This window comes from Zosterops lateralis (assembly GCF_965231275.1).
Source record: "Zosterops lateralis genome assembly, chromosome: 2".
Classification (NCBI taxonomy): domain Eukaryota; kingdom Metazoa; phylum Chordata; class Aves; order Passeriformes; family Zosteropidae; genus Zosterops; species Zosterops lateralis.
Window position 1 is genome coordinate 82,408,800 of NC_139763.1, and position 17,991 is coordinate 82,426,790.

At 37.6% G+C, this 17,991-nt stretch overlaps 1 protein-coding gene across 1 annotated transcript in view; it reads right to left on the reverse strand.

Moving 5' to 3' along the window:
* Window positions 1-1,088: 1,088 nt before the first annotated feature.
* Window positions 1,089-17,991, reverse strand: part of TMEM135 (transmembrane protein 135) — a 158,558-nt gene continuing 141,655 nt past the window's right edge. The window contains exons 9-15 of the mRNA XM_083884986.1: window positions 15,785-15,854; window positions 11,694-11,861; window positions 9,026-9,089; window positions 8,268-8,344; window positions 6,582-6,680; window positions 5,047-5,114; window positions 1,089-3,488 (exon numbers count right to left, since the gene is read on the reverse strand). Of these exons, the coding sequence (XP_083741112.1) occupies window positions 3,356-3,488; window positions 5,047-5,114; window positions 6,582-6,680; window positions 8,268-8,344; window positions 9,026-9,089; window positions 11,694-11,861; window positions 15,785-15,854 (679 nt within the window). The 3' untranslated portion in view covers window positions 1,089-3,355. The remainder of the gene's footprint in view (window positions 3,489-5,046; window positions 5,115-6,581; window positions 6,681-8,267; window positions 8,345-9,025; window positions 9,090-11,693; window positions 11,862-15,784; window positions 15,855-17,991) is intronic.

Genomic DNA, 17,991 nt, shown 5'->3' on the forward strand with positions numbered 1-17,991 from the left:
AAGGCTGGGCTCAGACCACAGCAGGCTCTTCTACCTGGGATGTCACCAGGAATCTGGAAAAAACCCTTTCCCATGTCCTCAAACATAGGCAAAACACAGAGGCTTGGAAAAAAAGGAAGGGAAACGTGCAAAGGGAAATGACCCAACACTGGGATAAGCAGAGGTGAGGGAGGGATGAAGAACTAAGCCATAGGCCATGTTTCTCCCATGTTTCTGGGAGACATGGATGAAGCAGCAGCCTCCTGAGTCGCCTGCAGGGAGTCAAGCAGTGCTACTCTGAGCAGACTCTCTAGGGACACCCAAACCTCTACTGCAGATACTTCAGGTTAACTCATCACTTCCCACCAACTCCTGTGCAAGCCTGTCCCTGCGTTCCTCTTTGCAAAATGAACCTTTGCAAGAAGTTTGGCATAGTCCAAGAGACCCCCATCCTATGATCACAAACATCTGGAGGCAGAAAGTGTTGGCCTTTTAGTCACATGGGGCCCAACCATCCAGCCACGTGGCAGGCAGAGCTCAGGGTGCACAGCTCTTCCCTGCTGGCAGATCGGGAGACATGGTTTGTTCTATTTAAAAAAGAAAACAGTAACATCAACTCACATTACCTCACCACCCAAGGAAAGGCAGAGCTGAAGTTGCCAGCTGACCTGCTCTGGCATTACCTCTTCACTGACATCACATTAAGATCTTATTTTGCAACAAATTTAAATGCTCAGTCACATTCCCAGCATTCCGTCACCACCAAGAATCACTTCCAGGGCTAATGCCTGCAAACTGAAGTAGAGTCCACTTGGATTAGATATAAGAAAGAAGCTCTTTACAAGGAGGGTGGTGAGACACTGGCACAGGTTGCCCAGAGAGATGGTCGTTGCCCCGTATTTGGAAACATTCAAGGCCAGGCTGCATGTGTCCCTGAGCAACCTGGTGCAGTGGAAGGTGTCCCTGCCTATGGCAGGGAGTTTTGGAACTAGATGGCCTATAAAAGGTGCCTTCCAACCCAAACCATTGTATGATCCTGTAACTTCATTTCACTTATGAGTCCAGAGAGCTTATTAACAGCATGGCCCAAAAAATCCCTTTTTTAAGCAGCAACTGTTTATTATTGGGAAGAACATCAGGACTTTATTTTTTTTTCTCTTACATATATTCAATTTGAATAAAAATAATTTAAAAAAATTTAATTTCTCTTTATATTACATGAAAATAACTTGAAACAAGAACTGTGAATTTTGGAAGCAAGAAACATAGACAAAACTGTTATTTAGCTGCTGAGATGTAGTTCTTGTATTTTTTTTTCCCAAACCCCCCCCCTCAAATAGAGAAACAATCACAATTGTCATTCCAGTGGAGAAACTTAATCCATTTATAAAATATCTTTAAGTTTGAGAATGGTATATAATTACACTAGAAAGTATTCATAATATAGTGTGTGAGTTGTAATATACCACCTAAAATATATAACTTCTCAGACTTTACAAGGTCAAACACTTTAGACCATATTCCAGTGGAAAAACACTACAAATCTCTTACAATCCTTTTAGAGTTCCTGTTCACTTAACTTTTATTTCCTTTTGAGGAAGTCTAATATAATTCCAAGCAACAAAATATTGGATACAAACTAGCTTGCAGAACTTTATTCACACTAAAATGGACAACCACTGTTTAAAAGGATAAAGCACCTTTAGTAACAGTGACAAAACATCACTGTTAGTGTAGCTGATGAATAAGCAGATTTTGTGCCCAAATTGGTAAAATTTTCATGACTATAAATCTGATAAAAATGACTGTATATTCAGATTAATAAATTCAGCTGTTTAGAATTAAAATATGCTTATGGTTGGGATAGGATTACAGTGTTACCAGACAAAGAGTCTACTAATTAGTCCAGTTCATATTATCTGATAAAGACTTCCAATAAAACACTGATTTCTTCTCTTTTTTTTTGTTTTTAAAATACGTGCAACCTACTGCAATTTCCCTGGCTTATCTTGCCTCTTTTCAGTTTTTTCAGTTGAATGTGAATATAGTTCAGCTTTTCATTAGCTTCTAGGGTAATAAACACCATTCAGCATCCCCCGAATGGGTTATAATTTAAAAAAGCCCAAAAAACCAAAGAAAAAAAAAGCAATTAACATGTCAAGGTCTCGCTTTAGAACACAAATCTGCAGAAATATGTACAGGAAAAATGAGATGGACTTTGTGTGTAGGTAGTTATTTGCATTGAGTACCATATCAAATTTAATGTAACTGTGTCAGTCGTGGGTCTGACAGCCTGATGCAAAACCACTCTTCACCAACTACAAGGAAAAAAGACTATTAATACAATTGTCAAAACTGTTCTCTTTAACAGCCTAACCTCAGGGGTCACTTCTCTTCCAAAGAAATGCTTGAAACGCTGCCTGGTGCTGCAGCTCAACAAACAACACGATGCCATCTCAGGCAGCAATGTCAAACCCTTTAAAAAATAAACATTTTGCTTCAGTGTATTTTAGCTGGGGAGGGGGGAGGTGTGTATGTGTTTTGTTTTGTTTTGTTTTGTTCTTGGCTTTTTTATTTTTGTAACTGTCTGCTGTTTACAGCACCATCTCAGAGGCTGGAACGTTTCATTCCTTCCTCTGCCAGTTGTGTCCTTTTCCACTTGGCAGATGCTGACCACCACACCCACCGCTCCTCGGCGCGCAGCAGCCACCGGGACCGCCTTCCTGTTCTCCTTGTCTGTTATCTGTGTCATCAACGGAATTTACAGCCCTGGAATGTGATTTCTGAATCAATATGCATTTTCTTTTCCTAAGGAATGCCTTATTTTGCAACCACAGCTGTGTAAAAATACCCTAATTTATAACTAATGGGGGGGTGGTGGCCCTTGAGACAAATCAGTGATGCAATGTAGAAAACCAGGGAGGCATTTTCACCAGACTGCAATATTTTAAGGATCAGGCAAAATTTTGGACATAAACTATGCCAATTGTCTTCCTTTCTAAATTAAGAATTACTTTTAGTTTGTCCAAGAAATACTTTACTGGTATGAACTATGGAATTTTTGAATTATGAAGCACATTTATGTTTTACTTCTCATCTCTAAATATATTACTCATTTGTTTAATTCATTCAAAATTCTAACATACTGTCAACCAACTACAGTAATCCAGAAATGTTTTCTGCTTATAGAAGGGGCTTAATCACTAAGCCACACCTCCCTGCAAAGCTTCAGTATTTCTGATTGGTAAAAAGCATTTCTCATTGAAGTAATACTGAAGTGGAGCCCTAGCCCTCCTCCATATATACGACTGTCAAGTTAATTAACTTTTCAGGACAAAATGCTGATCACATTCAATGACGAGCCACACTGTCGTGTTCAAGACAGCTCCAGTGGTAGCTCTGGTGGCACAACTGTGTATCTTGGGTCAAGCTTAGGCGTGAAATCCTTGAAGTTCTTAGATGCTTCAGTACCAAACACATCTAAAACTTTCCTGTTCATGAGAGCAAACCTGAAAAAGAAAAGACAAGAAAGCATGAATGCATGACTCACTTACTTACAAAAAATAGAATTATTTAATGTGATGAAAGTTTACTAAAATCTCTGACATATAGGCCTCAACCTGCACTGTTCAGAGATTGAAAGTTTTTCACCTCAGGCAATAAAGATTTTTTAAAAAATGCATTTGGAAAATGTGGCTAATAGTGTTTGTGTAAATGTACTTCAAATAATGCAAATTTTGAAAAATGGGAAGAGTCCCCTTCTACTTTTAATTCCACAAAAAAAAAGGTCAAACCAAAATATACTAATGTTCTGTCTCACTCCACCAGAGCAAACTGTGGCCCTGCCTGCCCAAGTCTGGATCAAGTCAATTTTATGGATGTTACAAACTATTTCTATTTTGTTGTTCTTCACAACTACAGAGTGAAAAGTGTATGAAATGTCAAAAGAAATCACCTTTATGGAGAGAGTGGCAAAATTACTATTACAGAGATTTGCTTCAGATAAAATAAATGAACAGAACAGAATTTCTATTCCTTCCTCTCTTTTAGCTAAGCAAGCTTAGGATTAGCACAAAATGAAAAAATGCAGCCAAAATTGGACATCTGCACTGACATCATTCCCTGCATCATGTTTGTATGGCCCCAGAGGTTGCCTGAGGACTGCCTCCAGGCATCCCAAGGAAAGCTTCCCACTAAATTTTGCAATGCATTCAATCACCTCATGTGTGTACTATGCCACGGGGGGAGTGTAGGTTCACCATGCTCCAGGGACTGGCCTCTGATTTCACTTCTATTTTTACAGCCCGGAGAGCTCGTTGTCATGAGAAACATTACCTTTTATAACCCCATTCATAAACTAATCAAGGTTTGGATGCCTTGTTCCTGCCACACACTGCACCAGTGTAACAGTGTACACTTCACTAAATTGTATTTTTGTAAGTCAGTTACAGCAAGATCTGTTTTCAAAAGAAAGTTTTTTAGACTCTTGCAGAAAATAGAAAAAACATCCAGTATGATATTACAGTGCATATTTATGACTATGATCAGTGAAAATTTTTCATTAGCTTTCCAAGAAAAAAAAAATTCCTTTCCCAACTGAAATACTTATTAAAAAATACTGAAGCTTTCAAGTATTCTTAGGAGATATTCTGACATTTCTCCTAATGCTTTTAAACCCACAGTAATACCATGTTGTCAATCACTGTACAAACTAAGTGATTTCTTCAACATGCATAGTTGTTCACTGGATTCTTCATGTTCCAAGGGAATCTGAAAGCATCCCCTCCCTTCCAAGTGAACTAAAAAGGCTTCAACTAAAACACTCATCTGCTAAATAGTCTTCACTAGAGTTAAGTCTGCTCCTGTCATTACACTAAACCCAGCAATGTCACTTCAGCAGCAAAGAACTTCAAGAGCACTGGAAACCGTCTGAAAAGCAAAGTAAATCCACAGGAAATTAGCCCTCATGTACTTCTAGGGCTCTGCTGTTGGCAGTGAATGACACAGAAAGCTGAGTGTGATCAATGACAGGTTTAGACAAGCCGTAACGCACCCCTGAGTACATACCTGCCCTTTGTTAGTCGTAAAAGAAATTTCCAGTATGAAGGTCTCAGGTTCTGAACTTCCATGACAGCCTGCAAGGAGAGGATTCTGTCAGAGCCAGCTGACAGTTTCAGGCAAAAGCTTCATCTGCTACATTAGGTCGCCAAAACTAGCAAAAGGATTGTTATGGAACTCATTTTTACCGCTCTCTGCTGAATTCAGTGTTCTGTATGACCATCACTAGCACAGACTGATATTCCCATAATACAACATTTTACCAGTGGTGACAATTAGCTTACACCTCATTGCAGAGAAAGCAACAACAATCATTATTTGCATGTACATGACTTTGCATTGGTGGATGCTGAATTTACCTCCTACTTAATTCCCTATCCATTCTGTATTTTTGTGATCCACCATTTCTTCTTGTCATATTTATATTCCATGTTACATTATCTTAAATAATGTCACGCAACCAAAATCTATGTCTTCTCTCTATTCCATTACTTTTCTGGGTCCCTTAGAAACATAATATAGTGAAAAACAAACATGTCAGCATAGATAAATTTTCTTATTTCTCCTTCCTTCTTCCTGATAAATCTAGCAATTTGTTCCTGGTCTTAGACTGGTTTTCCAATTAGTTATTAAGTAACCAAAAAGCCCTTCTTTTCTCATATGAACTTTTTGTCTGTTAGTCTCACATGATTGTCCCTGACAGCAGCATTTTGAAGACCTTCAGGCACATCCCAAGCACTAAAATATCAATTCACTTTGATATTAGCCTTAGAGATATTCCCAAGTACATGGGAACAATGAGGAGGAGGAGGAGTCTCTCTTAAATGTCCTGTTAAGCAGAAGATTGCTTTAGGGCCACTTTATATTCTCTTTATTGGGAGGCAGAAAAACATGCACCATTATGGAGGTCCAGAGGATATGCAGTTCATGCTGGGATGTTTCAGCAGAAGGTCTAGATATGGTGAGATGTAGTAGAATAGTAGAGCTATTTGGGTAGCACTGAAAAGTTGATTTTCTTAGCTGATGCAGACAATAAAAGGACTGAGGGTAAAGGCATGCAACTAACTTCAGAAGTGCAAAAGATGGTAGCTACATCTTATTTCAAATGTAACACTTCAGGGTTTTTATTATTTTTTGCAGATATTTTTCAACTAGGCAATATTAATTCAAGTCAGCTAACAGTGGAAACTTTCAGTTGATTTAAAAAAAAACATAGAATATTGTATTACACTGTTTGCCTTCTTGAGAAACTGTCCTTTCACATGCATATAGAAGTTTATATATTAATGTTCATCTTCTGGGTGAGTGCATTTTAAGATCCTTTCCAAAGAATTCAATGTATAATGTATTCAGCTATAAGCACAGGAGAAATTGACTCCTAGAAATGACCTTCCCACAGTGACACTCCAAATCAGGATGCAGAAGCAAGATGCTGTGAATCACTACATCTCACTACCTTTTCTATAGAACTATCTCCTTGTGCCCCACTTTTCATTCAATATTTGATTTAAAGAACTTCATGTTCTGTTAGAGAACATACTTACTGCCTGAAAGCATATTGATGTAGAAATGGCATAGATGATGCTGTCTGCATGAGGAAAATAGGGAACCTTCCCTGCTTCAATGCCTTTGAAGTACATAGTCTATAAAAATAAACAAAAAATGTTGAATGCAACAAAACTAAAGAATCTTTTTATTTTATCTTTAAAAAAACATGTCGACTTTATATTTTTGTATATGCCCACAAATATGACATTCATTAATATAGATTATAAAAGTTTAACAAGATCAATCTAATAAGAGACTATTAATGCACAGAAGAGGACTAGCAACAGCTTGGGTGTTACAGAACCTAAAGATAAAAAGGGAAAAGTTTGCTCTGCTAAATTCTTCTTTTTAAAAAAGCAAAAGAATAATGCAATAACTATTCTGCCAAAGTGAATATTCGCTGTTCTTAAACAGCTTGAAATCACATACTTTACTTTCTGAGAAAACATGTACAGTTTATTTTCCTGAGCACAGCCTGACCTTGCAAAGCAGCACACGCCTCTTTGGTCAGTTACCCTTGGCTTGCGTAAGATGATAAAAGTAGTAAAAAAAAAAAAGAAAGAAAGAAAGAACACACAGCACTTTTCTTATTTCACTGTAGCCATGATGTCTCAAAGTCCAGAGAAAACCACCAGCAATACAAGATAATACAGTTTTTTACAACTGGTGTTCTAAAAGTCAATATGATAACTCAGATTTGGTGTTATATGACCAATACATGAACTGCCTTCAGAGCTTGGTCTGGGATAACCAGGAGGAGGAACAGAGAGTATCTTCCCTTTTTATGTTTAATTTTATGTCTAACAAGAAAAATTTCCATCTTTTTATGTTCTTTAAAATGAATTCTGCTCTGGTAATGGAGGTGGATAAATATCACTAGAGAACAAGGCCTTCAAGGTCTGCAGGAGAAATATGTGTTGCAGGTATGATGCATAGTGGGAGAACATTATCAACTCATTCCACTGATGGTGTCAGGGAATTAACCATGACTAAGTCTCAATTTTATGGAAAAATCACAGTAAGAAATCAAATACTGGTTAGAAAAGTATAATCAACATAACCCAAACTCTGAAACTATTTTTTTTTTTCCTGGGCTCCTAATTTTAACAAGTTCAGAGAAAGAATTCAAGCCTGAAGACTAGTAATTAGAACAAAGTTCATTCCAAAGCTGGAAATTCAATCAGTTGTAGTACACTAACAAACAACTTCAGCTATAGACTAAAACCTAAGCTATTCTGAGTTATCTTAAACTGTTGAATGCCAAAATTAGGGAACAAAGGCAGGAAGTTAAGCTGTAGCTTTTGGCAATAAATTTGCAATTAAGGACTAGGTCTGATTTATGTTTCTGGCAGGACAAATATTCTTGGAACTTTCTGATTTTAAAAAATCTGCAAGAACTACAAAGTAAAGGGTTGTCAGGAGATTAAAAAACTAATGGAGAATATACATGAAGACCAGTCAATAAAGGACATTTAAAATGAGTCAAAGAAGAGAAAGCAAGAAAGAAATGAGACCACATGGAAGTATTGCCTCTTGGCACACATCTACTGAAACACCATCTCCATACATTTTTGTATTTTACTGGAATTGCCAGACAAAACCCCTGAAGTTCACTTTCTTTTCTTCTGCCTTGAAAAAAATAGATGAAATGAAGACCTCTTTTAGGAGGGTATATAACTTACCTCTACTAATTTAGACACCAGATACATAGAGATAGTTGTACTTTTGTAAAACATCATAGAAATTCCTGCTAGACACCCTGTAATAATAAGAAAAGCATTCTTAGGTTGTGATTTGCATTGTTAAGGTCACTGTTCTGTGTCAGCCCAACAAACACTGCACAGGACTATTTATTTCTGTTGGTACAGAGAGCACAGTTCAGTGATGTTCTTTTGCTGCCCATCCAAATATGGTTTGTATCACTAAAAAGAGAAAGTTTCAAAATGCTGAAACAAATCTGTACTTCAGTGCTCAGGACCACAGTATCAAATTTCTCTGGTCTCTGTGGGATGAGAGACCTCTGTGGTTCCAACTTGTGACAGAGAAGGGCCTCACCACCACATGAATTTCATGGCAAAAGGGTCTTTCTTTGGACCCACTGGAGCCAAATGTGTATTCTGTCACGTATGGAAGAGTCAGTATTTTCATCTCACATCTCTACAGCTGCAAATTAAAGGACAAGTTTATACTTGTGCACACAGTAATACACAATCTTTGGAGCTAACCATAAAGGCCACACTTAAAATTACAATTTTAATTGCAACTCTTTCTTTGACACTATTTGAAACATCACTGTCACTTTGACACAATCTTGATGTACACAAGAATAGGAACAAAGTCCTATTTTCACCACGGAAGTCTGAAAAGGGAATGGGAGGACAGACAAGAGGAATACTCACAGAGTCCCAACACACACAACACAAACTTTCCTTGGACTCACCAGCTACAAGTGCATGAAGCTCATCATCTAGGTTTCGGACCCAGCGCAGGAAGCAACTTGTACCCTGCAGGTGAACAGGATGCAGGCTTAGCCCTACTTATTTCTTATAACACACAGACTAGAGGTATTCCTTATAAGCTAGTAATACAGCACACAGAATGAATTAAGAGTGGACTGTGAAAATACCCATGATCACAGAATCATAAAATGGTTTGGGCTGGAAGGGATCTTAAAGATGGTCTAGTTCCATCTGCCCTGCCATGGGCAGGAACACCTTCCACTACACCAAGTTGCTCAGAGCCCCATCCAGCCTGCCCTTGAACACTTCCAGGGATAATGCATTCTTCTACTTGGTTAAGTTGTTACAATACAAGGAAATTTCATTGATAAGTGAGGAGGCAAACTTTCCCATAGTAAGAGTCTTGTAAGGGAAATGTAAAATTACAGTGTAATTTCTTAAGAGCTGTAGAGACTTTCATTATTGAGACACATTATGTCTGATTAGGTAATTTTTACCACATCAAGAAAAACTAAATTACATCAACAAAAACACAAGAAATCAACACAACTAAAGAACAAGCTTTTTAAAAGCACTAGTGATACTAAAGTCCAGAGAGTTGGACATAGTACCCAAAACATTTTAGTGTCTTAAATTTACAATTTACTGATGTAATTTCTTTCAAAATTGGAGAGCAGATTAATCTAATTTGAATTCCAATCTAATACCAAAGCTAATCTTGAGTTCATGTCATCCTCATTTGCTGGACCTGTCTAGATTCTTTCCCAAGATAAAGGGTTTTTTCAACTACATACCAAACCTCCAGAGATTTTTTCATGCATCTAATAAATCCTGGACTAGAAAAACATATTAATCTAAAAAAGTAGAACCGCATATTCCCTTGGATGCAAAATGCACCAAGTATTTTTATTTTTTTTTTTTTGCCATGGTCCAATTTTATTGAGTGACTAGACCCTTTACTGTCCTACATGCCTATTTAGACTATTTAGAGGAAGAAAAAACATTAATGCAACCCATATTTGTGTAAGTTAGTAATGCAAACAATAACATACAGTACATCATAGAATTGGAGGATCATTTAGCCTGGAAAGGACATTTAAGATCAAGTCCAACTGTTAACCTAGCATCCACTAAACCATACCCCCAAGTGCCACATCCACACACCTTTTGAACACTTCCAGAGATGGTAATTCCACCACTTCCCTAGGCAGCCTGTTCCAGTGCTTGACAAGCCTTTAAGTGAAGGAAGATTTCCTACTATCAAATCTAAACCTCCCCTGGGCAACCTGAGGCCAATTCCTCTTGTCCTGTCCCTTGCTACTTGGGAGAAGGGACTGACCCACACCTGGCTGCACCCTCCTTTCAGGTAGTTGTAGATAAGGACCCCCCTGAGCCTCTTTTCCTTCAGGCTGAACTCCTCCAACTCCCTCAGCCACTTCTCATCAGACCTGTGCTCCAGACCTTCCCCAGCTCCATTGCCCTTCTCTGGACACGCTCCAGCCTCTCAGTGTCTTTCTTGTAGTGAGGGGCCCAGAACTGAACACAGGACTCAAGGTGTGGCCTCACCAGTATTGAACACATACTTAAAAAATAGTAAATAAAGGTCAGAGTATGTCACCCTCATAAAATAAGTATCCACTGGGCTGAATTGCACCTCTCAGTTGGAGCTTTTAAACACATCAAAATCTTTTTAGCTTTTGCAATTTAAATGCGTTTCTTCTCTAAAGGCTTTTTCTTAAAGTTTAAGCAAAAATTTAATTTTCAAGCAAACTCTGAACTCATTTGCACTTTGCCATTAAAAATTTTAGACACTGTAACCTACAAATTCCTGTCTCTCAATTTAATTATTAATCAAGTGAAATGTTGTTTTGCTTATGTGTAAGAACTCCTTTTTTATTTTTCAGTAGACAATATTTCTCTGAATAGTACAGCATGATCTTGAATTTGCAGAGCAAGTGAAGTGGCACTTGAAAAATGCCCTGTGATTAAGAACACAGAAGTGCAAAAGACACTTCAGTACTGCACTGTGCAATATATTCTGCATTACAGTGTGTGCTTTGCAACTTTCTTTTTTGGCATAAATAAACATAATTTGATTACTTCCAACAATGCTGTATGAATGCATATCAGTTCACAATCTGTCATCTTATAATGGGGTAGAAAGGATAGACTTCCAAGCAGTATGTGCAATGTCTCCTCAGCCACACACTGTATGTTCTGCAGTCTCCTGATATTTAGTGTCAAATAAGAATTCCAGATATGTGAGCCAACAAAATGTGCACATGGCTTCTCTCTGGTAACACAGATGCCACTGCAGTCACTACTTCTGCCTGCACTAAAATGGGTTTGTGTAGCAGCAAATACCTCTGAAATCTGAATTCATTCTCTCTGAAGTACTCTCTATCTCCTGATCTTGAAAACAAGCTGCAAAATTCATCTGTGGTTTATTTAGAAGTTACAGAAAAAACACACAGAACAGAAGAATAGCCTTCTGTTTACAATTTGATGAAATAGTATAGAATTTGTCAGTGACATGCTGTAGAAAACAGTACCAGTACTACTAAGCTGCTTGACTTTTTAGCTCTTTGTGGTATTCTGAAAAGTGAAATAAAAAACACAGCATTTGTCATTTCTGCATGCTAAACTTACTTTGTATATACTGACAAAAGATCCCAGAAAAGCTCCAAGCTGAAAATTTTCCTTGTTGTAGAAGAGGGAAAATAGCCGTGATGGTTGTGTAAGCAGATGCCGGAAGGTGGAAGGAATCCGAAGGCAACACTGGATCAGGTAACCGATGCTAAACATCCTAATGAAGCCCTAGAGAAAAGAAAGAGATTTTGTGGTAAGAAACCACAAATTCTGAAAAAGAAAAAACCAAAGGCTTCTAGAGAAGGTTTTCTTTTTGACATTGAATAATTTAAAACCCGCTTTGAAGGCAATATGTAAAATGCATAAATGTATCCTATCCCCATCTCCAAACTCAAGACTTTTCTTTTTCCCAGTTACCCTGTACAATAACAAAAGTAGTAAAATCACAGACAATTGACTCTTCTTTAATTTCTATGAATTTCTGAAAGGTCTCAAGAGAGAGCCTTCTCTTCTATGCCAAAATTCTGTCCTTTGAAATAGTCCTGATGACTTCATTTCCAGGTTACTGACCAGCTTTTAACCACAAATGAGTTTATAGAGAAAAGCAATACAGTGGGAAAATAAAGAGCACTTCTATACTCAAATGTCTGGAGAAAACAGTAAGGTGGAAAAAGTCCACGAAAAATAAATTTCAGAAAGTGTAAGACTTAGAAGTTAACCCTGGTGGCTTGGCACATGCTCACAGACTTTGCCTCAGCCAAACACAAGGTTGTGGGATGCCTGCAGCAAGGGAAAGGGAGAAACTGGAAGGGACTTCCTATGCAGAGCTACTGAGAAAAGATAAAATGAGTTCCAAAGAATTTATTTACTATTCCACCTTGGATAAAGATCTGTTTGGGTTTTTTTTTTAACATGACACAAAAACACAGTCACTTTTTTTTCCAAATTATCCTCCCCACTTTCTTCTAACTTCCTCCAATGTTTCCTACCATTATTCTTACCCTAAGGTGGACCTTTTTTAATAATTCTGAATAAATTTTACCCAGTTTTTGTTTGGCAGATGCTTTATGTGAATACTATTACTGCACTTACCTGCAAATAAGGCAGGCACCTTATTCAATTACAGTGACAGGGACACAATTCCAGGAAATCTGGCAGAGGGTTTAACTGAGCAACCTTTCAGAGTCAAAAACTCAAATAATTTTTGCCTCCTAAAGAACTTTATAATGCATCATAAAGCTCATAAAATTTTATTGTGGTTAAACATCCAGTAATTGACTCTTCCTGAACAATTACTCTTCCTGCTACTCAAGATGTGGTTTATGACAATCAAGTGGAAGAAAATAAGTCATCCAATCAGAGTTATCAAGCCATCAAAAGCCTTTTTTTTTTTTTTTGATTGAAAAATATTCCATTCCTTCATGCCATTAAAAATATATATATAAAAAGAAGTCCTAAACCCAGCAGTTAAGAAAAAAGCCCAAAACAAGAAACAATAGAATGGTGCGTTAGATGTTTTTTACCAAGGAAAAGTGACTACAGTGGGGTGAGGAAACATCTAAATTACAACTGGAAACACTCAAACATATTCCTGATTTTATTCCTATTAGTAGCCAAATTAGAAGTGCTGAAACACAGGACTTAGTTTTAGTGTTGATGTGCAGGAAATATCAAGTATTTAGCAAAATCTTTCTATTTAGCTCATTACTTCAACCAGGTGAAATCATATCACACATACAGGTGTTTTTTTACAGCCACAGGAAGTATTATATCTTATAATCCATGTACAGTATTGTAACTTTTATCTTCCATAAAAAGACTTCCAGTAAGGATGGATGTAGTACACAGCAGAGCATATGCAGGACACTATAATAAACACAACTGAGCAAAGAAAACTCGGCCATTTCTCCATAGAGGTTTTGAGTTGGAGCTCAGATCAGCCAGAAGTAGTAGCACAGTGTAGCTACTACACATTTGCACAGATGACAGATCTCCAGAATTTGTCAAATAAACCTTTCTTTTGAGAAACCAATTTCTTAATAATATATTCAAGATACTTGCTATAACTTAGATTCAGAAAAGCACATGTGCATATAAACAGAGCTCAGAAACATAGCAGAAACTCAGTCAGCCTGTTGTAATATATTAGGAATTAGTTAAGATAGTTAAAATAAATTAATTAAGATATTTTTTCTGGTTATATAGTAGCTCATGTTCCTTCAAGAGACATCTTGAAGGAACTCTGAGACTACAATCATAAGAAAATAATCTCAGAGAAGTTGTGGATACCCCATTCCTGGAACTGCTCAAGGTCAGGTTGGATGGGGCTCTGAGTAACAACCTGCTCTAGTAGAATGTGTCCCTGCCCATGGCATGGGGACTGGAATGAGATGGTCTTTAAGGTCTCTTCCAACCCAAACCACTATATGATCCTATGACCTTCTTTGAGGTCACCCTAGTCCAGTAAATTTGGAGAGTTATCTGGCCCTGTCCACGGCACCAGCAGAAGAAACAGACATCTGGACTTCTGCTGTTGGCTAATGGCTCCTCACTGTCAACAAGCAGATTCCAAAAGAGGAAAAATATTGTTCTACTGCTTCTGTCAGATATTTACAAGGACAAAACATTTCAAGTATTAAAAGTTTGAATGGAAGTCAGCAAACTCAGGTGGTGTGATAGTACTGAATGTTACGAAAAAGCCATGATGATGTCAATGAGCTAATGTGCATTTAAATGTGAAGCAGGAGAAAAAGAGCACACAAACGACTATTAAAGCATGAATATATTAATGAGAAGTTGTTCAAGGGTAAGGGAAAATAGCACTGAGGGGAAATTTTGGCAATAAGCAGCTCATCACATCATTATCAGATCTGAAAGCTCCATTACAGAAAAGGAATTGTAAAGACATGCTCAAATCATGTCAGCTGACAGTCATTACTGATCAACTCCAGAGACAGTCACAGAACTTTAAGAATTTTGGATCTTTAAAAATATAAATACATAATTTTTTTTTTACTCATTTTTTAATTTAAATAAAAAGAACAGTCAGGAAATTAGAGGATCTGACTGCCACTACAGCAATATCTTCCTCATTAGATTACTGTAGTCAAGAATAATTTATACCAAAATACTACAGAGGATGGGTCCAAGAATGAAATAAATTTCAAATGCACAACTGCCTTCTCTAAAGAGAGAACAGCATTATAAAAAATTATTTTTAAAATTTACTTTTTGTCAAGGTCAAGTCTTTATTCAGTTTTATTATCATTTAGGTTTTTTCCTCCCCTCATTCCATTTAAGGATATATAAAACAAAACAAAACGATGGTGAATCAATAAGTGAAAAGGATGCGTACTCCTGAATATCCATCTTCCTCCTCATCCTCAGGTTCCTTTAACATTTTAAAAAGTTATTTTTGAAAGTAATATACAGTAAAAGCATCTGAACACACTCAAATACATTTTTGCTGCTCCATATATAAGAACAGGTCAACTGTTAAGGGATTGGGATCTTCTGGAGTCTTACCAGCTCCCAAAACAGGCATAGCAGGTGGCAGCACCTGTGCCAACCCAATGCCAGCCAACACAAATTTCTGCACACTAATTCTCTTTAAAAAAAATGCGCTGCTCACATTAATATTGGAGAATGAATTATACCACTGGAGATAAACAGCTCTTCCTGAGTGTAGCAACTGTGACCAATCTCCCATTACCCCAAGCCCTTAAAATAAACGACTGGAGGAGTGCACTCAGTGCCCAGCAGCGACGTTCCAGAGCTGTGCAGCTGCACGGAGCCATGGCTGCCTGCCACAGCAGCACATTCCAGGTGCTTTATTTAGGGGGGAGCCACAAGTGGGCTCAGCCGTGAAGTGCATCACATAGTTAAACAAGTTCCTTGCTTGCTAGTCCATTTTTTCCCACACATTTTATGTTACTCATTCACTACAGCTAATCTGAAAGACCAGAGAACTTTAACCCCACCACCACCCTGTCCTAAATTGAGAAAATCTGTTTTCTGGTTTGTCACATTTTCAATAGAAGAAGAATGAGTAACAGGCTCATTTCTCACTTCCTAAGCATATGCTTTTCCTGATTACAGACTTTCACCCCTTCTTTGCCAGAGTTTGTCAATCGAACTTTTTCTGCACTTACTTTAATGCAGTATGAGATGCAATTATCTCCATAGTGTTTACAGCATCTATGCCTTGGGCCATGTTTGCACCTGCAAAAAGCATAATGAAACACGTATTAACTTGTAGCTGTTTTCAGCGTCAGCAACAGGAGACTTCATAAATTTTTCTTGCCTAAGAATACATAAAGTGCTATTTGCCCAGCACTCATTCTCCCCATTACCCACTGAAGGGCACTGTGAACTTTTATGATGCCATAAAAGGACAATAAAAACTAACAATACTTTAGTTGTACACCAAGAAAAAAGTGTCTGCACACTTATTTGGATCCAACGTCTTGCCATAAAATGCTAAATTAAAGAACAAATTTTCTGCTGTGGTCAACAAAAAGTGATGTGACCTTTCCTGTTTTGTCTCTGCTCTATGGTTCTGGAAGGGTATTTGAACAAGCATCTGTTACCTGTGTCCTTTCACACCAGTGTAAGGGTCACTGAAGTGCACTGCAGATCATACAAATGCACAGAAACACCCTGTGAGACTTCTCTCAATTACAAGCCTCTCACTTCTGGGCTATTTCTTCTGCAGTGTAGATTTTTATGTAGCTTTTCCTTTAGACTGAGAATTTGACTTTGAGCATTTAAAACAGACTGGCTTGGGCTGGTGTGATATGTGGATTGTACAGTTTCTAGCCCTGTATTATGTAGAATTAAAATAAGTAATTTCATACCAGGTCTGAACAGTATATTTTGCTACATCCAAGTATTTAAGATTTAATATAAAATAAATTACACAATTTATATACTATGTCAAATATCTTGGAAGTTTTGAATCGTGTACTATAAAGTCTAATGGCCATAAATCATCTGTGAGGTCAGTTTATGTAGCAAAAATTGTAATGAGAATGTGCTCAGGTTACAGGCATTTAGACTCAATTATACTGAAAAGAACCATATGGAAGAGAAACCAGTGAGAGCATAAAAACTCCATATTGAAAGTTTGCTGAATGTCTGAGCTGGGAGTTTCAAAACCTTAAAGAAAAAACGTTCTTGTCTATTTTCTATCCTTGTATTTAACCAACAACAGAAGAGCTATGAACTATCCCTAGCAAAGTGAGTAACAGGTATTTAAGACAAAACAGGCATAAGCAATTCAGGTAAAAGAATTTGATTATGGGTGGAGGTGTCTTTTCCTTGTAAGTCTTGCACTGCCTAATACAGTCATGCCTAAAAAATCACTGAAGACTTCCCTCATATTTTTCAACTAAAACCCACAGCAAATCATAGGAAGTCACAATGTGATGGGGATCACTTCATGTTTGTTCATCATCTGAGCAAGCAAAAACAAGCCACTACTTTGAGTACACAATGCACTTGGAAGACTCCTGCATGACAGCAGGTTTGGTCATAAAACTGCTCTTGAAGAGGTCAGCAGAAGTGAAGATTCATAGGTGCCATGTGAACATACCCCCTACCCATTTTTTACTCCATCTTCCCTGTAAATCAATGACTCCTTGTGATGTCCAACATGCCTGAAGCAGAGGAATCAGTCTATCAGTCATAGAAGTAAATCCTCTGAAGAAATCAGACTGAAGAGCTCACTGCATTCACTTCTTTAAGCTCATACTAAAAGACAGTGAATTGGATCCTGTAGACAGGGGGGCACCTACCCTGCCTAACTTCAGATGTCTAGATCTAACCTTGTGCAAAACAGTTTTAGCCTCGCTCTTTTCTATCTTCTTATCTCCCGACAGCAGAGGCAGCCCACACGCCATCAACCCTATTTTTAGGTAGTTCTCCTTTATGTAATACAGGGAAGTAGGTCCCCCAAAAGACTATGTTATGGTCACTTATGGTGACATAAGTACGGTCTGCTGCTGTGCAATTCTTCTCCTTAATAGTACCACTAGTTCCAGCAGAACTATGCCATGAACTGGTTTTGCCGAAAACTGCAGAAAAAACAATCACCATCCTGCACTCATCATGGACTGAATTTGCTCTCCCTTGTTAGACAATTGCATGTTGTAAGTCATAGCTATGACATATAGGTCTTCAGGTTTTGCTTTCTCTAGAGTTCATCATTTGTCACTACTACCTAATAAAAATATAATAGAAAAACACTAAAATGCAAAGCAGAAGTAGTATAAAACATTGTCAAATACAACATAACAGACACTGAAGTGCTCTATATAACAATGATTCATTTGTTTTTCGTTTGGTTTTTTTTTTTTTA